The sequence below is a fragment of the Hemitrygon akajei genome, chromosome 5 (genome assembly GCF_048418815.1).
Source record: "Hemitrygon akajei chromosome 5, sHemAka1.3, whole genome shotgun sequence".
Classification (NCBI taxonomy): Eukaryota; Metazoa; Chordata; class Chondrichthyes; order Myliobatiformes; family Dasyatidae; genus Hemitrygon; species Hemitrygon akajei.
This window is the reverse complement of record NC_133128.1, coordinates 46,351,232-46,374,941: the sequence shown is the minus strand read 5'-3', so window position 1 is coordinate 46,374,941 and position 23,710 is coordinate 46,351,232. Positions and strand designations below refer to the sequence as shown.

Here is a 23,710-nt window from a genome sequence, read left to right as displayed (position 1 = left end):
ATAGGTTCGCCATGAGTTGACTCGATGGAACTCAACAGCAACAACATAGATAAGGGTAGAGACGAAGTTCGTGTGGGCCAGATAGAGATACCCGGATGGTATGTTGTCTCCCTGGTGCCAGGATGAGGGATGTCTCGGATTTTGTCCATGGCATTCTCAAGGGCAAGGTTGAGCAACCAGAAGTCTTGATACATATTAGTACCAATAAGGTAGGTAGATGAGGTGAGGAAGTACTGAAGAGAGATTTTAGGGAGCTAGGTAGAACGCAGAGAAACAGGACCTCCAGGGTAGTAATCTCTGTTCCGTGTGCCAGTGAGGGTAAGCAAAGGATGATTGGCAGGTAAATGTGTGGCTGAGGAACTGGTGCAGGGGGCAGGGGTTCAGATTTATGATGATTGGAATCTCTGGGGAAGGTATGACCTGTACAGAAGGGATAGGTTATACTTGAACCCAAGGGTTTACAATATCCTTCTGAGCTAGAATTGTTCGGGTGGGTTTAAACTAATTTGGCATGGATGGGAACCGGAGCGATAGTACTGAAGTGAAGTAGTTGTAAAAGGATCCAGTGCTTTCCTATTGTATATGATGAATAAACTCTTCTCGGGCTTCCAGTTGGGTACGGATATCAATTAAAACTGACATTTTGATGACAAGCTCCACCATCTTCATCCCTGACAGAGTTTGTCATCGAAATGTCAGGTACAATGGATACCTATACCCGACTGGAAGCCCAAGAAGAGTTTCTTCATTCATGAGGTAGTTGGTTTACAAAAAGAAGCAATGTGTAGTGAGAATTCTAGCAGGGAGGTACTGTTGATAGGGCAAAATTGCAGTCAACAGGATAAATTGTAAGGTAAAAGGGAGACAAGATCGAATAGAGTGACTACAGGACTAAAGGTGTTATATTTGAATGTGCACAGTAAATGGATTAAGATCGATGAACTCATAGTACAGTTACAGATTGGCAAGTATGATGTTGCAGGCAAACTGAATCGTGGCTGTAAGATTATAGCTGGGAGCTTAAAGGCCAAGGGTACTCATTATATCTAAAGGATAGGCAGGAAGGCAGAAGGGTAGCATTGCTCAGATGGTAAAAAATGAAATTAAATTAATAGAAAGAGGTGACATAGGGTCGGAAAATGTCGAAGCATTGTGGATAGCGTTAAGAAACTGCAAGGCTAAAAAGATCCTGATGAGAATTATATACAGACCCCCAAACAGCAGTGAGGATATGGTCTACAAGTAATAACTGGAGATTGAAAATGCATGCCAAAAGGGCAATGTTGCAATAGTCATGAGGGATTTCAATATGCAGGTAGATTTGGGAAAGTCAGGTTGGTGCAGGATTCCGAGAGGGGTAAAGCTGATGTGCAGAACTGATCAACAGTTACTGGAAACATTTGGTTGAAGTTATTGCTGTACAAGGGGCCACGTGTACACCTGAACCTGAGGGATCCAATTTCCTTGTGGGCTAGAGTTGTTCGGGTGGGTTTATACTAATTTGGCATGGATAGGTCCAAAGATGTTTGGTTAAGGTTAGTGAGTTGTCTGAGTGCTAAGTTGGCACCAGAAGTGTTGTGACACTTGCACAGTCCTCCTCACTGATTGGATTTGGCACAAGCAACACATTTCACTGTACGTTTCGATGTACATGTGACCAGTAAAGCTCAGCTAAACAGCGATTTGCTGTTTCAAACATCAAAGTCAGTGCACAGCTGACAACAGTATCTATGGATTTGGCTTAAGCCCTAGTTTTCGTGTTGCAGTTTAGATGTAACAATTAGCAACATTTATTTGACAAGCTTTTACCAGTGAATTTGGAACAACCTGTTTTAGCTTTGTGCTTTAAAATTCAGTGAAAGTGGAAATTTAATGAGAAGTTTCATCTTTTGAGAGCACATAAGAAGCAGGAGCGTGAGTAAAATTGTGGCTGATCCAGTTGCTTTCCTGTGCTCTCCCTGATTGTCCTTGACTCTCTCTTTGCCTTGAATAATTTTTGCCTCCTCAGCTCTCTGAGGTAGAGAATGTCAATGAGTCATGACTGCCTAAAGGAAGAAGCTATTACTCGTGTGTGTTCTATATGGGTGACCCCTCATTCTGAAGATGTCCCCTGGGTTTAGATACCCCACTAGGGGGAGCCATCCACCCTTGTTAATCTATCTCAAAATTATGTAATTCAGCAAAATCCCCTCCTATTTTTGAAAACTGCACGAAATACAGGCCTATACTATTCAACTGTCCTTCATGCATCAGTCCCTTTATCTCAGGAATTAACGTGGCTGCAACCATATTTCTTTCTCCACCTGTAATAACTAAAAGTGTACTTGGTATTCCAGGTGGATTCTTACATCCCCAATAAAGTTGGACAAAAACTTTGCTATTCCATTTCCTTTGTGATACAGTTAGCCTTCCATATTGCTTGCTATACCTGTAAGCCAGACCTACAGTGCACAGGATCCTCTCATCAAAGTCATTAAGGAAGGCATGCTAGCGTAGCAGCTATCATAATGCTACCACAGTGCCAGCAACCAGGGTTTGATTGCACCACTTTTTGTAAACTCTCCCAGTGACTTGCATGGATTTCCTCCAGGTGCTCCAATTTCCTCCAGTCCAAAGATGTACGGGTTAGGTTAATTGGTCACATGGGTGTAGTTGGTGGGGGGGCGTGGGGCGTATGCTTGTTGGCCCAAAAGACCCTGAACACTGCTGTATCTCTAAACAAAATTAGAATGGATTGTATGAAAAGTTTCATCTTTGAACTTTGTTGTGGCAAAAATAGTACAAGACCATCAAGTAGGATTGATGAGAAATAATAATTAATATTAATTGAAAGTTGTCAACCTGATGGGCCTTCTGAGTCGTAAATAGTTAGCTCATGAATAAATTATTTACTTACAGGTTGTCTTGCCTCAAAGATTTAATCGAAGTCATCGACTAAAACTATCAGAGGATGAGGAGGCAGTTTATTCTGTCCTGTATGCTCGCTCCAGGTATGTTTGAGGAGTTGTGTGCTCAACAGCATACGCTGCTGTTCCTACTATTCACTGCATTATTATTGGGATAATGTTGTCCATTTTCAGCCAAATTTTGTGGAACCTGCTAATTAAGTTTTCTTTGGATAAAAGTGTGATTGCCAGAAAGAGACGTCATCCAAGCAGGGTAAAATCAAAAGCATGGCACAATTATGCAAGATACTGCTTAGCAACCTCTGGGTTTTCTCTGGTGCCCCATCTGCTGCTAAATTTTCCAGACATATTTATCTAGAAGCTTTTTTATAATTGGAAAAAGGCAATGTACATAAATGTGTGCATTTGTTATTTATTTACAACTTTTAACTTTTTTACAAAAAGATCTGTGCATTTTTAAACAATACATGTTGAACTGTCATATTTTATTCCCATGCTGTAATTTTAACAGCAAAGTAGTTAAAAGACTTTCTTTTTAGTCTCACTTAAAAACATTCTGCTTCTGTGCAAGGACCAAATGATGAAATGAAAGTTAACAATGTTCTCCATTTCAGGCCTTTGAAAAATGCAGCGATGCCCTACCATACTTTCAGGTGCAGATTGTTTATGTAAATGTTTCAATACTTTTTCTTTATGTAGGTCAACCTTGCAGTCATATCTGAAGAGACATGAGGGCAAAGACCATAAAGCTGCTTCATCCTCCCAGGTAGATAACCCTTTCAGCAAAGGTAAGAAAGCCAATTTTAAAAGATAGACATTTGTGAATAATTGACAGCAAATTGAGTATCTAGGGGTTGTGTCTGTTTAGAAGTAGAGCATTAAAGGAACATTGCATGTTTTCAGAAAATGATACTGACACTCTGCAGGTCAGACAGCATCTGTGGAGTTGTGACAAATATGTTTGGACCTGAAGCATTAAAAGGTCAACTATTTGCATCCCCTCAAAAAAATACTAGATTGATTGCTGAATGAGTGCTGCATATTATACTCTTCTTCAGGCATTTGCTTAATTGTAAGGAGCAACACTGAATAACCTGGGATCTTGGTCTTCAGTCAAACTGGATTTTTGGCAGTCATGTCATTTTCAAAAGCGTATATGTAAATAATAGCCTTGATTTCAGTCCCTACACCCCTTTTAAAATGTACCTTTCTTATCGGTGTCTCTTTCACTCTGGCCACCAACTCCATTACACTACAATTCTCTGTATTTACTTTGGATGTGCTACATCTGCCTATTTTCCAACACCGTCCTCAATATTGCATTTACTGCATTTAACTGTAATGAAATACCACGTTTGTGCTATATGTAGCCTTCCAGCTACTTTTGACCCTTTCCAGTTCGCCTAGCATTCAAACCAGTCTACCGATGATGCCATAGCTTTAGCCCTCCACTCCGTGCTGTCCCGTCTAGAAAACAATACCTCATACGTCAAAATATCATTCACCGACTTCAGCTCGGCACTTAACGCTATCATCCCTCAGAGACTGGTGGATAAACTGTCCTCACTGGGACTCAACACCCCTCTCTGTATCTGGATCTTGGACTTCTTCACAGAAAGACCTCAGTCAGTCTGAGTTGGCCATAACATCTCAAGCTTCATCATGCTGAACACTGATGCTCCTCAGTGCTGTGTGCTCAGTGCTCAGCCTGCTTTTGTTCACGCTGCTGCCTTGACTGCACTGCCAGAATCAGCTCAAACCGCATCATCAAATTTGTGACGATGCTACAGTGGTTGGCCTCATCAGCAACAATAATGAGTCGGCATACAGAGAGGAGGTTGAGAGGCCTGTCAGATGGTGTGAGAACAGCAACCCGAGTCTCAACATCGGCAAGACGAGATGATTGTGGACCAGGAAGGCACAGGTTGACCACTCTGCTTTGTACATCAAAGGCTGTGCCATGTGAAGAGCACAAAGTTCCTTGTTCGGCACATAGTGGACAATCAAACCTGGACCCACAACACCTCATTAGTCAAGAAAGAACAGCAGCAATCACTCTTTCTGAGGAGATTGAGGCATGCGATGCTCTCCGCCCGCACTCTTAACAACTTTCTACAAGAGCGTCATCAAGTGTTCTGTCTGGCTTCATCATCGTGTGGTACGGCAACTGCGAGGTATCAGTCTGCAAGACTCTACAGAGGATAGCAAAAACCATTAAGAGGAGCACTGGTGTCTCCCTCCTCCTATTTGTGACATTTACCAGGAGTGTTGCAGATGAAGATCCTAAAGCATTGTTCAGGATCCCTACCACCCATCCCACAATCTCTTTGACCCACTATTGTCAGGAAAGGGATACAGGAGCATCAGGACTAGAATTGCCAAACTGGGTAACAGCTTCTTTCCTCAGGCTGTGAAACTAATGATTACCCTGCTACCACTTAAGTCTCATCTCTAGGACATTGAGCTATTTACCTGTGCAGCGCACTTCACATGTATTTTGTATTATATTTTATTATTTATAATATGTTGTTTTATGTGCTGTGTGTGATATATGATTTATGAGTGCATCGTGGTCCAGAGTAACTGTTTTGTTTGATTGTATATATGTACAATCAAATGACAACAAACTTGAACTTGATTTTGGATTTCTTCCCCCTTTGCAACTTGAAGAATATTTGCAAGATTTAGAAGATGTAAATGTCTTTATTAAGCTAGTAATATTATTCTTCTAGTAAACTATCTATTTTTGAGAAGTATCTTTAAGCTGGGTTAGAAGTTAGAAAATTCTACTTGGAAAGCAGTTTGTTTAGGTCCTGAATGTTCATTAGTAAGGTGTGCCACTAATAGTTATGTGCCTGATCTACCACTTTGAAAGTTTTAGTTTTGTTTGATTATTTGATTTTTTTCTAGTAATCATTACTGGATAATGAAATACTTATTGCTTGGAAGCTTTAAGGAATCATTCCTGCTGGTGTGAGCATCAGATTACAATACTTAAAATTGCTAATTTCACCCCATTTTAAAAGATACAGTCTTTGTTTGCATCTTTGTCTCCCCGTTATCACTGCTAGTGATTTTTTCATGTAGATGTGAGACTTGATTTATGGCATATAGTTTCATATAGTATGTTAGACCCGTTTGTGTAGATGGTGAACTAATGTGACAAACCTAACAGAGAGAGTATGTTCAAGGTCTAGTCTATGTACAGACATCCTCTTCAAATCCCAGAAATACTGTGCAATTTAATTATAAATAATATGCAAACATATTTATAGAAAGATATGAACTATGTTCTGTTTGTGTCCTGCTTTTTTTTAGTTAGTCAAGAGTTTCGTAATGAGTCAGTCAGTGGTGGAAAAGCCACATCCAGTTCGAGCACTGTCCATGTCTTATCATCACTGCTCAGGCTTCGGCAGTGTTGCTGTCATCTATCTCTGTTAAAGACGGTAAGAAATTACTGACCCCAGGTGCACTGACCACGCATAGAATACAAAACATTAAACAAAATCCTCCTTTAAAATTACAAATATTGGAGGTTAAATTGCAAATAAAATTTGCAACTTGGTAAAGGATGTAAATAGGGGAAGCCACTTAAAATAAATACCATGGAAGTTATTAGTGTTGAAGAGCTCTAATGGAAGATATGCAAGGATTTTATCTCATTTGGTAATAGTCCTTTTGTGTAAAACACAATCAGCCATAATCACATGAATATGCCATTTGGGTTTGCAAGAAGATGAAACTTTTCCTTTTTGTAGTTTTAGAAAATAAAGGATTAAATTGGATTTTCCTCAACCAACATTCAGGTTCACACAGCAGGACAGAGATCACCAAACAACAATTTTGAGGCCTATTGATGCATTTGGTTTATCTGTTCCACTGCAAATCTGTAGTTGCAACAAGCAATTTGAAAATATTTAACCAATTATTGTGGATTTATTTTTAAATTGATTATCTTCCACTGTAGGCTCTCAGTCAAACTGAAATGGAATCTGAAGGTATCACCCTCTCACTGGAGGAGCAGATGAATGCATTATCATTGTTAGAGGCCACAACCTCTGGCACCAATTCAACTGTGAAATTAAATGGAACCAGCTTCAAAGCCAACCTGTTTGAGAGCACCAGAGAGAGCACCAAGGTATGTTCAGATCTTTTGTTAATGAAATCACATGCAACGTGGAAGGTGTCATTGGCAAAGTGAGCATTTATTGTCCTTGAGAATGTGCTGATGTGTCCCAACCTTGAATTACTTCTGTCATTCTGATGAAGCTATTGTTAGCTAGTGTGTTTCAGGATTTAGACCCAACCATTATAAAAGAATGATAATATGTTTCTACCTCTCAAGAGTGTAATTTGGTGGGAAGTTACAGGTCCTACCATGTCAAATTGCTGGGTTCGTAAACAAAAGAAAGGCTAGACTTTGGGATTTTGTAATATATGTTAAATTCACTCAGTTAGTGGTTGTCATGTCAGTGTGTAGTAAGTATCTCAAAGTGCTTTACTGAACTCCTGAAAACACAGGTATTTAGCCGATCAAGTCAATCTGTTTGCCACAGCAAATTATTTTAAAATGGGTTGGATGATGAGTTGAATTGTATTGAGGAAAGAAAGTTAAACAAGATTTTGTGAATGTTCATCAGTCTTCAAGTTAGGCAGGTCCTTTGCTCTGTCTACCCAGTACTGTATAAATGATCTTAAGCTTTTTATGTACACTCATATATTTTAAATAAAAGTTCAGATAGTTATATGTGATGGATGAACTGAGAATTAAATAGGGAGGAGAATATTGTTGACGGTAAAGAGGATAAAGAAATTTGTGAAAAATGGAGAGAAGAATCACAAAATAACTTGGGTCTATTTACTGCTGTGCCATAGCAAAACATTTTAAGCTGCAGGGAAAACTGGAACTTCCAAAGGAGTTTTAGGGGAAAATAAACAAAGAATTGGTCAGAAATAAGGACTGTAAGAGTAATTCTAGAGCATGGCACTCCGTCTGCAAGGATAAAGGTTATACCCACAGAAATGAAGTACAAAGGCATGGAGTTTATATGAGGAACCATTCATATGATCTGTTTTAATAACAAATAGAAATCTTAAACTATGCATGGTTTAGAAATTGAATTTTTGTTGCATTATCATCACCTTTCAGCTGATTCTCAACCATAGAAGTGATACAACCAAAACCTCACTTTTCAACCCGTTTCTTTTATTGCCAGATCTCTGCCCTACTAGAGGAATTAAAAGTAATAAGAAGCAGCCCAGAACTCCAGAAAAGGTATGTATAATTCTATGAAGGCTTTAGTTTTTGGAAAAACATTTAGCTGAAGGGAAGTGTTCTTTTTCTAGGTACAATGAAGGCTTTTTTATTATAGTACAGGAAGTGGTCCTTGACCATCTACAAGCAGAGCAATTTTTATCAGTTCCATTTCACCTCTTGTTTCCCTGTACACGTGCAACTTATTCTCTCCCACACACCTATCAACTCCCCTTCTGTCATTTACCTCCTGTCAGTGTTACAGTAGCCACTTCAACTACTAGCATGTTTTTGTGTGTAGAATGAAATCCGAGCACCTGCCACTCACAAGGAGAACATGAAAGCAACGCAGCAGGCAAGGTCAGAATTTAATCATGGTCACTGAAATTAAGGCAGCAGTGCTGACCATTGTGCAACCATGCCTCCTTTTTTCTACAAAACACCACAGCAGTGCAGACGTTATTAAAGTCCAAGGATATCATAAACTAGACTAGGGAACGGGAACTAATGCAGAAGTGAGTCACAGTAAGATGTCACACGCACCGTGACGGGTTAAAGAACCAGCAGAAATAGAAAACACAGTGGAGTCTGGTATTACTATAAACTAATAATATTTATTAGTAACTACGCAATACAGTAATATAAATGCAGATATATCAAACAGGTTAATAATGATTTTATATATATATAGAAATAGGAAAAGCAAGCTTCTTCAAGCCTAGGGGTAAATGGATACAGTCTTACGATACTTGGTGAAGTTCAGTTCAGTTCGTGGTATTGAGTCAAGTAGTGATGGAGAGAGAGAGAGTCTTGAGTCTTCATCTAAGCTGACGCTGTCGATCATCCCGTTGTCCTCCGAAATCCATTGGAAGTCACCGACTGTGACCATAACAAAGGGGACAGTTCTTCTGTGGTGGAATTATTAACCCAGGCGAGGGTTGGACACACGAAGAACTCCCCACCGGTCACACCCTTTTCACACCGCAAGAGCCACTGATCGATCCTCCAAAACCCACCTTTTCTGTGGGCACTACAAAGCTCATTCAGTGTCCAAAACCATGTGTCTGTAGGTCCATCAGCGGACCTCCTATTTATCTCAGCATGCTGAACACCAGCCGTCCATCAAATAACGCCGCCCTCAGTCACCATGGCGACCTATGAGTTGCTGGTTGCTCTTTCTCTGCAAAAACTCGCAAGCAGGCAGTGTCCTTGTATATTCAAAACAAGCTTGTGGAGAAACCATAGCACCATCTCCGAGCAGTCTTTGTCTCTCTCTCTCTCCCTTAATAACAAGATGTCCGGTGTTGAACAACAACTCTCTCTCTCTTTTCAAAAACACAGTTCATAGGGGTAATTCAGGACCCTGTCACAAAGAGAGTCTACACATTTCAGAATTTACTTGTGGTTCTTCATTAAATTTCTTAGCTACACAACGAATTTATGTAAGTAAGGCCAGCTTTTAAAAAGTGAGTCTTAACAAACTATAAAAGCTGTCTTAGAGAAAAAGGAAGGTACTGCTACTTCCCTCTCCCACATCCCCCAACCGCAAAGTTAACTGCATGGTGAATAGAATGGGTATTTCTGATAATAAAGAACTTAACCCGTGTAAGGAAAATATCTTGAATCTTGCTCTAAATAAGCATCCGGAGATATTCGAACTTTAGAGAGGGCGATGTAATTCACTGCAGGTGTACACCTATTAATCCTGTCTCAATCTTCAGACTGCCAATAGGAACTTAAAGGTATCTCAAAGTGAGGGACAGAAGAACATCTGTTCAACTGTCTTTGTGTAAAACAGGATTGACTATAATTCCATGCTTTTTTCTCTGGCCACAAGATATGTAACATCATTTCCAAGATTATAAAATGTCCATTGTAAAATAGTCTTTCCCGTTCATAGTTACAGTTCGCATTTTTGGTTCATTTAACTATTGTCAGTCAATTCTCCCCCAGTGTAATAATTTCTCAGTGGACCAGTATGCTGAAAGTGGTGGCAGTCCACTTGGATAAAATCAACTTGACCCATGTTACTCTGGATGGTACTGTGACTCCTAAGTGTCGTATGGACATGGTAGAAGAATTCAACATTAACCCAAAAGGACCTCAGGTACCAGCTGAGTGCTATTGCAATGTCTGGATGGGAGAAATATCTGAGTTTGTAGTACTTGCACGTTTGGTTTTCTTTACAGATTAGATGTGGATTTTCAGAAGGCTTTGATAAAATCCAGCATAACCATTGCAAAATTAAAGAACAGGCCATTGAGAGTAATACGTTGCCATGGATGATGGGAATATAATCTGCTGATGTATTGATAACAAAATGAAAGAGACTTTTCCAGTGACCAGTGGTGGTACCTGAGCTATCAATTCGCTTCTCAGCTTTAAGCACCATGTATCAATATTTTGGATGCAAAAACCAAATTCAATGTTTTTAAGTTTAGTGAATATGCTTGCGAGGAAAGCACAAAGAGACATTGAATGAACAGGCAAAAAGGCAGCAGAAACAATATAACCACAGGATAAGTATTCTCTTCAGAAGGATAAAGATGAAGGCAGAATACTATGTAAATGGTGACAGTTTGGGAAACATTGCCATAGAAATGGGGTGTCCTTATCTACCACCAAACATTCAGGCGCAGCAAGATATAGGGCAACAGTTGACATGTTTTGTAAAAGATTTTGAATATTGTAAAACGTTTTGAATTCAGGACAGATGATACCTTGCTATTAAAAAATGCCTTGGTGCGAGACAGTTTCTGGAATGTTTGGCTCCTTACCTAAACTATGCACATCCCTGAGGTTTTGCTGCATAGATTCACTAGACTGGTGGAGTGATTTGGTCAACTAGGCATATCGCCACTACATTTAAGAATCAGAGAAGATCTTGTTTACATGTACATGATTCTGACAGAGCCAGGTAGCCACAAAGTGAGGGTAGTTACCCTAGTCAAGATATCTAGGAGAGGATCATAGTCTCATCAGAGTACAGGATAAAACAAATATTTATCACTAAGATGAAGAGAAATTCCTTTAGAGATCTAAACCATGCAATTCTCTCACTGGAGGCAGTGGATACTAAATCTCTGAATATATTTATGGAGGAGATAGATCAATTTCCAGACAAAAGGCAATAAGGTTTATGGGGAAGGAAATGGGGGAAAAATACTGAGATGGGGAATCAAGCAAGCTTGCAAAGCCAAATGGCCTACTGTTGCTCCTATTTTTCCTTGGTAGGCTTGCTTATTGCCAGCACTCACTCCATGGACTGTCATTTTGAAATGTTGAAATTAAAGTGGATTTTAGAAAATTTATTTTATGATTTATATCAGGAATTTTGATTATTGATTGCCCTTCCTAGTTTTAGTGTGTCAATTTTCTCTGACTTGGAATTCTATTGATGCTGGGTACAGTTTGTATATGCATTGTTTAAATAATCCCTCTCTTTCATCAGTTTCAACTGTAATGTGTGGTTTCTGAAACCTAGGCAAGGGTCTTGGCCCAAATAAATGTGTTTATTGGACAAAAGTATGAGATATATATTAAAAAAATGAGTCCATCAATACAATGACACGTTTATTTTTACTTTGTGAAATGCATGAAAACAGTCCTGATGAATCATCTCGGCTTGAAACTCCGAGCTTGTTTACTCTTTTCCAAGAATGCTGACTAGCCTGCTGAGTTCTCCAGCGTTTTGTGTGTGACACCTCCGTTGTTCCTCTGTCTTATCACAGGTCATGTTGGTCTCCCTCTGTGCTGGTGGTGTGGGTTTGAATCTTATTGGAGGCAATAACCTTTTCCTGTTAGATATGCACTGGTAAGATTAAAGATTAGCAGTCATGCTATTGTACCTTTCAATTATTTTTAAAGATGGGATAGGTTGAATATCTTTTCCTCATGTACAGAAAGCACTGAATTATTGATAAAATTGTATCAGCTTGATTTTTTTTTGTGCAATTGATTTTCCATTGCTTAAATACTTTTATTTTCACATTCTCCTCTTCCTTCTTTAGTAAGGATGGAGACAAGTCAGAATACCTCAGATAAGTAAACTGGGCACAGCCACTTGAAATAAGTCCACATGACAAACTGAAGTCATTCGAAAGTAATTTAGCATTAGGATTTCTGCAAGATGGGGCAAAGAAACAAACACGAGGAACTCTGGATGCTAAAGCTATATTCAGGGTTGGATAAAGAACACAAAAGCAAATGGCAGGAGTTTGTTCTCCCCGTGACCATGTAGATTTCCTGTGGATGCTCTGTTTTCCTCCCACATTCCAAAGATGTACAGGTTATATTAGGTTAAATGATCACATGGGTATAATTGGGCAATGCGGACTTGTTGGGTCAGATGGATCTGTTTCCGTGCTGTATCTCTAAAATAAAAAAATATAAAGATCAGCTGAATTCAGGGGAGGTCCAAATTGTCGAAGAGTTACTGGCGGGGGGGGGGGGGGGGATAAAAAAAAGGGTAAGCTCAAAATATAAATGTGAATTTCCTTAGTCTTAGAACAGTTTGGACATATGTTTAAGGGCAAGGAAGTAACCAAGGAAAGAATGGGGCCCAAGGGTAAGCTGTGCATGGAGTCAGTTTGTGGGTAAGGTTTTAATTGTCTATACACAGTAAGGGAAAGGACACTGTAGTTGGAGAATTCAGGAAGAGGAGAACATTAAAAAAGGAGGAAGACAAAAGTGGACAAATCCCCATGGCCTAATGAGATGTAACTCAGCTCTGGGAAATAAGGGAGGAGATTGTCAGGGATCTGGCAGAAATTTTAAACCTTCAGTGGCCACAGATGATATATCAGATATTTGGAGGAAAGAATATGTACATTTGTTTAAGAATAGCTGCACAGATAAACCTGGTTATCACAGGAAATTGAGTATAATAATGGTTGTAGAAAAGTTATTAAGGAATAAAATTAGTCTACAGTTGGAAAGGCAAGAAATGATCCAACATAGCATGGCTCTGTGCAATGGAAATTTATTTGTTTGACAAACTTGATAGTGTGTTGATAGGGTACTGCACCTGGCATAGTTTACATAGACTTTGGTAAGGTTTTAGACAAGTTCCAACATGAGAGAGTATACCAAAAGGTTGGAGCCCATCATTTCCAGGACAACATGGATTCAAATTTGCAAGGGTGGGGGGAATAGAGGAACATAACAGAATAGCTAAAGCCAGAGGGAATAGGCTTAATGGTTAGAAGGCTTGAAGAGGTTGAGGAAGAAACCTTTTAACCTATTGTGGGGCTAGAATCTGAAATGTGCTGCCAGGGAGTGTGGCAGTAGCAGAGACACTCATTACGTTTTTGTATCCAAAGTGCACTTGAGTCACCAAAGGCATAGAAGGCTACAGGTCAAGTGTTGGAAAATGGAATTGGTATAATGAGTATTGTGATGGTTGGCACGGATGTGGTGGATTGAAGGCTCAGTTTCTCCGTTGTAGGACTGACTCTCCTTGCTCTGAGTATCAAACAATGCTACTTTTGTCTCATCTTGTTACTAATTAGTAATTTCTTTTTTGTTTGTTCTGTACTTTGCTTAACTGAGTTGTGGCTCAGTATTTCAAACTAGGATAATCCAAGATTATCTGAATTTGGTTAATTAACCCATGTAACTGAGTCACCTGTATGTTGCTGAGGCCAAGAACCTTCTCTCTGTCCACCATATAAAGTGAGATTTCCCAGTGGCCACCCATTTCAATTTTACTTCCCATTACCATTCCGACATGCCGGTCCACGGCCGCCTCTACTGCCAGCATGAGGCCACATTCAGGTTGGAGGAGCAACACCTTGTATTCCATCTGGGTAGCCTCCAACCTGATGGCATGTAGATGGATTTCTTGAACTTCTGGTAATTGCACACCCCCTCTCCATCACCATTACCCTTTCTTGTTTCCCTCTCATACCATCTTTTCTTACCTACCTGTCATCTCTGTCTGGTGCTCCAACCCCTTCCCTTTCTTCCCCCTTCTCCAGCCCTTTCTTTCTTTCACTGCTCAACTTACCAGCTCTTTACTTCACCCCTTCCCCTCTTCCAGTTTAACCTATCATCTGCCAGTGTCTGCTTCTCCCCTCCCCCATCTTATTCTGATTCTCCCTTTCCTTTTCAGTCCTAATGAAGGGTCTCGACCCAAAAAGTCAACTGTTCATTCTTTTCCATAGATACTGCCTGACCTGCTGAGTTCCTCCAGCGTTTTGTGTGTGTTGCATCTGAGTCAGCAATTTGATTTGTATATAATGTCTTGGCAATTATTTATGAAACCAAAGATATATTCTTTGATTTCTATGCAACGCTCATCCAAATGTTTTAGTGGTTAATTTCTTTTTATCTGAAGTATCATACAGAAAAATAAAATTCTGATTAAAATATAAAACTGTAATGGATAACAAAATGTTGAATCATTATATTTCCTTTTATAATCAAGATAATTAGTTGTATTTATGAATTTTTACCTATTTTCAGGAACCCTGCACTGGAAGAGCAGGCATCAGATCGAATTTATCGTGTAGGGCAACGAAAGGCTGTCACCGTGCACAGGTAATTGAAATATCAAATATCATTTCTGAAGGATTGCATGAGAAGAATAGTAAAAAAGACATTAACTTGGTATAAAACCGGTGCATTTTAGAAACGTGGTTCATTACTATTTGAATGGACCACTTGCTAGTGCAGGAATCTGGTCCTGGACATAAATGATCTTACATTGGCCCATATGGTACAACTTCTTCCTACTACACTCAGTGGCCACTTTATTAGGTACACCTGCTTGTTAATGCAAATATCTAATCAGCCAATCATGTGGCAGCAACTCAGTGCATAAAAGCATGCAGATTCAGGAGGTTCAGTTGCTGTTCAGACCATAAGATATAGGAGCAGAATTAGGCCATTTGGCACATCAAGTCTGCTCCACCATTTATTCGTGGCTGATCCAGTTTTCCCCTCCACCTCGATCTCCTGCCTCCTCCCCATATCCCTTCGTGCCCTGACCAATCAAGTATCTATCAACCTCTGCCTCCACAGCATTACATAGATTCACCACTCTCTCACTAAAGAAATTCCTCCTTAGCTCCTTTCAAGAAGGACGCCCCTCTATTCTGAGGCTGTGTGCTCTTGTCTTAGACACTCCCACCATAGGAAACATCCTCTCCACATTCATTCTATCAAGGCCTTTCACCATTCGATAGGTTTCAATGGGGTCACTGCTCATTCTTCTGAATTGCAGTGAATATAGGCCCAGAGCCATCAAAGCTCTTCATATGAGAAGCTATTCAATTCTGGAATCAGTTTTGCAAACCTTCTTTGAACCCTCTCCAATTTCATCACATCCTTTCTAAGATAAGGGGCTCAAAACTGCTCACAGTACTCCAAGTGAGGCCTCACCAGTGCTTTATGAAGTCTCAACATTACATCCTTGCTGTTATATTCTAGTCCTCTTGAAATGAATATGAACTTTCAATTTGCCTTCCCCACCACACACTCAACTTGAAAATTAACTTTTAGGAAATCCTTCACAAGGACTTCCAAGTCCCTTTGCACCTCAGATTTTTGTATTTTCTTTCCATTTAGTAAATAGTCAACCCTTTCAATTCTTCCACCACACTGCATTCCATCTGCCATTTCTTTCCCCATTCTCCTAATCTGTCCTTCTGTAGCCTCTCCATTGCTCAAAACTACCTACCACTTATCTTCATATCATGTGTGAACTTGTCATCAATTCCATCATCAAAATCATTAACATATAATGTAAAAAGTCCCTGTCCCAATACAGACCCCTGTGGAACACCACTACTTACTGGTAGCCAACCAGAAAAGGCTCCCTTTATTCCCACTCTTTGCTCCTGCCAATCAGCCACTGCTTAATCTATGCTAGAATCTTTCCTATAATACCATGTGCTTGTAGCTTGTTAAGCAGCCTCATGTGTGGCACCTTGTCAAAGGTCTTCTGAAAATCCAAGTACACAACATACACTGATTCTCCTTTATCTATCCTGTTTGTTTTTTTCCCAAAGAATTCCAACAGATTTCTCAGGCAAGATTTTCCTGTGAGGAAACCATGCTGACTACGGCCTGTCTTATCATGTGCCTGCAAGTACCCTGAAACTTCATCCTTAATAATCAACTCCAAACATCTTCCCAACCACTGGGGTCAAACTAACTGACCTATAGTTTTCTTTCTTTTGCCTTCTTCAAGAGTGAAGTGACATTTGCAATTTTCCAGTCTTCAGGAACCATTCCAGAATCTAGTGATTCTTGAAAGATCATTACTAATGCCTCCACAAACTCTTCAGCCACCTCTTTCAGAACTCTGGGGTGTACATCATCTGGTCCAGCTGACTTATCCACCTTCAGACCTTTCAGTTTCCCAAGAACCTTCTCTCTAGCATTGGTAACTTCACACACTTCATTCCCCCTGACACCTGAAACTTTCCTCACCGTACTGCTAGTGTCTTCCACAGTGAAGACTGATGCAAAATACTTATGCGGTTTGTCCACTATTTCACTGTCCCCCATTACTGCCTCTCCAGCATTATTTTCCAACAGTCTGATATCTACCCCTGACTTTTACACTTTATGTATCTGGAGAAACATTTTGGTATCCTCTTTAGTATTATTGGCTAGCTTACTTTCATATTCCATCTTTTTCTCCTTAATGATTTTTTTTTAGTTGCCTTCTGTTTATTCTTAAAAGCTTCCCAGTCCTCTAACTTCCCACTAATTCTTGCTCTATTATATGCCCTCTCTTTGGCTTTTCACACTAAGCCACTAACATATAGTAAAAACAGGAATGATATGATAATTATTCACCCCATATAAAGCTGAAATATTGTAGCTACGGTGTAGTTTCACTTAGCAAAATCGGGAAGACAGCGAGCCAAAATCGATTTGGAGAAAAAAAAAATCGGCACGTACACGCATGTGCAAACAACTGCCCGCACAAGGCTTCACGGTCATTGTAGTCTTTCTCGGGGTAAACACACATATAAAGCAGGTGTCTTTTTATCGTAAAAGCGAAAATCCTCTTTGGTTAATGAAAACAGGTACTAATGTAGGTCTTTCGTAACAGCGAGTTATCGTAAAACGAACGTTCAAAAAGGGGGGGATACCTGTGATCTTCCTTGTTCTAGCCTCACTAGCATGTGGCATGGGTAGCAATCCTGAGATCACAACCTTGGAGGTCCTGCCCTTTAACTTAGCAGCTAACTTCCTACATCACTCATCCTAACCATCATTGGTACCTACATGGTTCACGACTTCTGGTTGTTCTCCTCCCACTGGAGAACGCTGAGGGCTTAATCCAAGATATACCGGACCCTGGCATCCAGGAGGCAACAAATCATCTGAGAATGTCATTCTCTCCCACAGAACCACCTATCAGTTCCCCTAACAAATCCCCGATCACTACATGCCTCTTCCCCCACCCTGTCTTCTGAGTCACAAAGGTAAACTCAGTGCCAGAGACCCAGCCACTGTGACTTTTCCTCTGTTAGGTCACCCTCCCCCCCCCCCCCCAAACAGTATCCAAAATGATACACCTGTTGTTGAGGGGAATGGCTACAGGGGTACTCTGCACTGGCTCCTTAACCCCTTTCCTGACTGTTATCCAGTTTCCTGTGTCCTGCACCTTGGGTGTAACTACCTCTCTATATGTCCTATCTATCACCCCTTCACCCTCCCTTACTTACGTGGTTTGTTAAAACTGCAGCTGTATGCACTTCTCACAGTTGTTGTCATCAGGAACACTGGAGGCCTCCCTGCCTTCCCATGTCCTACAAGAGAAGCATTTCACTATTGTGCCTTGCATCATCTAATATCCTAGAGAAGGAAATAAACCTGAGCTTTTCTTTCCTTTGCTTTCTCTGAGTGAAGCCTCGAAGAGCTAGAGCCTTAAGATCACCACTCTGACTCTGTCCACTCAGACGATGGCCGCTGTGGCGATAGCCATTGTGCTTACCCTTGCCTTCCTTTAATGTGCTCTTGCTAATCAATCCCAAAGGCTGAGTGGCCACTGGTCAAAGCTCTGTTACGTTGTCGCAACCTACTCCTGCCTTGTATCCTCAGGCAGTGGACTTGATTGAAGTTGCCTCCTCTCCAAACTTCCGATGTGTAGAATGGCCGCTGGTCATTCGGACCAAACATCAGAATGGAGAAGAAATATGATCGATATGACTTTGACCATGGAATGATTGCTGGTGCCAGACGAGGTGGTTTGAGTATCTCAAGAACTGCTGATCTCCTGCAATTTTCACACACAGTAGTATTTAGAGTTTACAGCGAATGGAGCCAAAAAAAAATCCAGTGAGCTACAGTTCTGTGTGTGAAAATGCCTTGTTAATGAGCAAGGTCAAAGATTGCCCACAGTTTATGGTGTAAAGTTGACTCACACCCTTCCTCAGGAAATGATACAGGAAGAGCTTTCATTTTGGTCTAAACTGTAATAGCTGCAAAGACTGCCAGGTTTAGCCAGAACAATCAAAATGTGTGTGTTTATGAAACCTGTAGAAGCAAAGCTTTAAAATTTAAAATGCAACATATTTTAAAAATCCTAAAGTACAAAGTTTTGGACATTTTAAACCATTCCCCCCCCCCCCCCCAAAAAAAAAACAAAAACTAAAAGCATACTTACTGGTAGTCTTTGCAGCTATTACAGTTTAGATCAAAAGGAAAGCTATTCCTGTATCATCTCCGGAGGAAGGGTGAAAGTCAATTTTACACCATAAACTGTGGGCATGAAGTGCAATTTTATACTTCCCTGCTATACTTCAGCACCACAATTCAGTTTGCAGTCAGAATGGTATAGATAACAGCAATTTAGCATTTCTTCTTTCACTGATAGTGAGGAATTAACTAAATTTTGTTCATGATAACTTTGTTAACAGTGAAGGGAGTGTTTATTCAAATGTTCAGTTTTTTAAAAAATCAAGGCCATTCAGGTTTTGATGTTTTCAGGCTAACTCTAAAGGAATGAGAGGCAACATGTCAAAACAGGTCTGGTGAAACTACAGATAAACAGCAAGATAATTAAAAACTTTCATTTTTGAACACAGAAACTGTATGTACGCCTTCAGGGAGCAGAGCTGTACTGACCAAATTGAATAGCCACGGTTGACCAAAGTTGCAGAGCAACCCAACACACTGATAAGGCCTGTAAACGATCAACAAACTGTATACCTAGGGGGCTAAGCAATGTAAAGCAAAGGTTAAGGAAAAATGAAATGGTAATTTTAAAAAGGAATATGAAAAGGACCTTGAGGGATAAGAAACTTAACACACCATGGAAGTTAGACAGGCAAAGGCGGTATCCTTAAATCAATTTGGTTACATTGAAAATGAAAATAGGAATAAGCTTGTTGAATTGTTACTTACTGTTGTCCAAGCAGGAGCAGAAGAGATCCAGGGAATCACGAATTCAGATTCAGTAAAAATAGGAACAAATGTAGCAAAACGCAACTACTTTATGGTTTATGAAAGAAGAGATGTATTAGACCATAAGACATAGGAGCAGAATTAAGCCATTTGGCCCATCAAGTTTGCTCCACCATTCAATCATGGTTGATCCTTCTTTCACTTCCTCAGCTCCACTTCTGGCCTTCTTCCCTAAACTTTGATGCCGTGTCCAATCAAGAACCTATTAGGCTCTGCCTTAAGTACACCAAACGACTTGGCCTCCACAAATTCACTACCCTCTGGTTAAAGAAATTCCTCCACAGCTCTGTTTTAAATGGATGCCTCTCTATCCTGAGGCTGTGCCCTCTTGCCCTAGACTCCCCCACCATAGGAAATATCTTTTCTGCATCTACTCTGTCTAGGCCTTTCAACATTCAAAAGGTTTCAATGAGATCCCCCCCCCCCCCCCTTTCATCATCCTTCTAATTTCCAGCAAGTACAGACCCAGAGCCATCAAACGTTCCTCGTTGCTAACCCTTACATTCCCAGAATCATCCTTGTGAACCTCCTCTGGACCCTCTCTAATGACAGTTAATCTGTTCTTAGATGAGGAGCCTAAAACTGTTCACAGTTCTCAAGCAGAAACCTTACCAGTGCCTTAAAAAGCCTCAATACCACTTCCCTCTTTTTGTATTCTAGAGCTCTTGAAATGAATGCTAACATTGCATTTGCCTTCCTCACCATGAACTCCTCCTGCAAGCTGACCCCTAGGGTGTTCTGCACAAGCACTCCCCCAAGTCCCTTTGCATCTCAGATTTTTGGATTTTCTCCCTGTTTAGAAAATAGTCTGCACATTTATTTCTACAATCAAAGTGCATGACCATGCATCTTCCAACATTGCGTTTCATTTGCCACTTTCTTGCCCATTCTCCTAATTAGTCTTAAGTCCTTCTGCAGCCTGTTTCCTGATACTACTTGCCCCTCCACCAATCTTTGTACCACCTGCAGACTTGGCAACAAAGCCACCTATTCTGTCACCTAAATCATTAATATACAGTATAAAAAGAAGCGATCCCAACACCAACACCTGCAGAACACCTCTAGTCACTGGCAGCCAAGCAGAAAAGGATCCCTTTATTCCCACTCACAGCTCCTACCAATCAGCCAATGCTCTAATCATGCCAGTAGCTTTACTGTAATACCCTGGGCTCTTAACTTGTTAAGCAGCCTCATGTGTGGCACCTTGTCAAAGGCCTTCTGATAGTGAAAATATACAAAATCCCCTGTATCCCCTTTATCTATCCTACTAGAAATCTCAAAGAATTCCAACAGGTTCATCAGGCAAGATTTTCCCTTAAGGAAACGATGCTGACTTTGTCCTATCTTGTCCTGTGTCATCTGGTACTCCATAATCTCATCCTTAACAATTGACTCCAACATGTTCCCAACTACTGAGGTTAGGCTAACTGGTCAATAATTTCCTTTCTGCTGTCTTCTTCCTTTCTTGAAGAGTGGAGTAACATTTGCAATTTTCCAGTCTTCTGGCACCATGCCAGAGCACAATGATTTTTGAAAGATCATTATTACTGTCTTCCCAATCTCTAATGCTACCTCTTTCAGAACCCTAGGGTGTAGTTCAGTGGTCCCCAACCACCGGGCCGTGACCCAGTACAGCTCCGCAGCCCAGTGGTTGAGGATCACTGGTGTAGTTCATCTGGTTTGAGTGACTTAGTTAAAAAATTTTCAACCATGATGAGCAATTATCTGTAAATAAGAGAAATGAGGAAATTATAAAAGCAGATCTACCAGCTGGTTTGGGGACGGCACAAACCAACCAAATAGCCAGTGTATTCATTGAGATTGTTCATGTCTAATGAACCCAAGTCTCTTTATGAAGTGACAACTGCCCAGTGTCTGTGGTGTGTTTTATATGTGCATTACCAACATTAAGGGTTGGTATTTATTACTAAAGCTATGGAATTAAGAGCAAATTATTAAGCAGTTTAGGAGATTAACAGGGCATTAAACAATGGTGAAATAGCAGGAAGTAACAACCACTGGATCACAACAGCTTCTCCATTTATATTTATTGGTAGTGCGGTAAAGCACCATATATGCATGTGGAAGGTAAGGTTACAAAGAGGAAACAAAAAAAATCAAACAGAATTGTAATGAATTTCAATGTAGCCAAGTACAAGAATATTTTAGGTAAAAAAGAAAGTTAAATGATAACTTGAACAGTGAAGTTACCAATATTAGATAGATAGATAGATAGATACTTTATTCATCCCCATGGGGAAATTCAACATTGTTTTTCCAATGTCCCATACACTTGTTGTAGCAAAACTAATTACATACAATACCTAACTCAGTAAAAATATGATATGCATCTAAATCACTCTCTCAAAAAGCATTAATAATAGCTTTTAAAAAGTTCTTAAGTAGTTTACTTAAATACATTGAGTCCTAACCCCGGCACTTTAACATATCTTACTCCTGGCGGTTGAACTGTAAAGCCGAATGGCATTGGGGAGTATTGATCTCTTCATCCTGTCTGAGGAGCATTGCATCGATAGCAACCTGTCGCTGAAACTGCTTCTCCGTCTCTGGATGGTGCTATGTAGAGGATGTTCAGGGTTTTCCATAATTGACCGTAGCCTACTCAGCGCCCTTCGCTCCGCTACCGATGTTATACTCTCCAGTACTTTGCCCACGACAGAGCCCGCCTTCCTTACCAGCTTATTAAGACGTGAGGCGTCCCTCTTCTTAATGCTGCCTCCCCAACACGCCACCACAAAGAAGAGGGCGCTCTCCACAACTGACCTATAGAACATCTTCATATCATTACATATCTCTACACTGTAATCAGCTACAAATTTGATCCAGTACTTGTAGGATAATTCTCTGTACATCCAGAAGCTAAAAGTTCTAAATATATAATTGTAGGCACACTTGCTATTGATAGAATTTTGTTAGGAATGCAGTGTAAATTCACTGGAATGATAGAGCTGTGCAAGAAGTGCATAAACTAGGCTTATGCTCCCTGGGTACAAGAACTTAAAGAGCAAATTGGTTGGGGTATGGTGGGGGTGGAGGTTTGTTAAGATGTTAAAAAATTGATAGGCTAAGCAAACCTCCAACTGATGCAGATGATCAGGACAAGGTGGGAGGAACCTTAAAATTACAACCAGGGATCTTTAAGAAGCAACATCAAAACTGAAAATCCTGGAAACAAAACTGTGGAAACAATCAGCAGGTCTGCAGCATCTTTGGAAATAGAAACAGTTTAACATTTCAGGTCACTGACTTTGCATTAAAATTACAGGAGATACCCATTTGAATAAAGAGTGGTTGAGATATGAAACATACTACCATAAACAGTCAATGTTAGATATTAGGATTATTTTTTACTATAACCAAGGATATTGGTCATGGATACAGATGACAAACAATTTCATTGACTAGGTGACAGAACAGAAACAAGTAACATTGGACATTTTTGATGTGCCCTTGTAGAAATGGTTTATTTCATCCATTTACTTTATTGAAAATGTTGAGTTCATGTACAGAATACTTTACTAGATTGTGGTATCATCTATTATGGGGGAAAACAAGTGTTTCAGGTCAAACTAATAAACATTTACACTACTAGACAGGAATTTAAGGTGAGGGGGTTATATGGGAGGCAGAGTTTAAGGGTCGGCACAACATTGTGGGCCAAAGGGCCTGTACTGTGCTATACTGTTCTATTACTGCTGAGAATATGGCATTTTATCTGAGTCAGTATATGTTTGAACAGGCTTCAAATGCATCTGACTTGCTATTGTAACTGAATTTGTTTTCACTGCCTCAAGTAAAGATTAAAGAAAAGCTTTGTAACATGTACATCAACACATACAGTGAAATATGTTATTTGTGTCACTCTTAAGTTGTATGCAGGACAGCTTTCAAGTGTCGCTATGGTTCCAGTTCCAACATGGCATGCCCACAACTTACAGACTAACTGTAACTCATACATCTTTGGAACGTGGAAGGAAACTGAAGCACCATAAGGAAACCCACACAGTCACAGGCAGAACATGCAAACTCCTTACAGACGGCAGCGGAGTAAAGTTACACTGACCGTTACAATACCATTTCACCCATAACTAATAATAATATT

The 23,710-nt window shown here is 40.2% G+C and overlaps 1 protein-coding gene across 2 annotated transcripts in view; it reads left to right on the top strand.

The window, feature by feature from the left end:
* The window catches only part of ttf2 (transcription termination factor, RNA polymerase II), a 76,047-nt gene that overhangs the window by 48,622 nt on the left and 3,715 nt on the right, over positions 1-23,710 (top strand). For both annotated transcript variants that reach the window (XM_073045435.1, XM_073045434.1), the window contains exons 15-22: positions 2,899-2,990; positions 3,606-3,694; positions 6,225-6,352; positions 6,874-7,044; positions 8,123-8,181; positions 10,114-10,267; positions 11,892-11,974; positions 14,626-14,700. In XM_073045435.1, the coding sequence (XP_072901536.1) occupies positions 2,899-2,990; positions 3,606-3,694; positions 6,225-6,352; positions 6,874-7,044; positions 8,123-8,181; positions 10,114-10,267; positions 11,892-11,974; positions 14,626-14,700 (851 nt within the window). The remainder of the gene's footprint in view (positions 1-2,898; positions 2,991-3,605; positions 3,695-6,224; positions 6,353-6,873; positions 7,045-8,122; positions 8,182-10,113; positions 10,268-11,891; positions 11,975-14,625; positions 14,701-23,710) is intronic.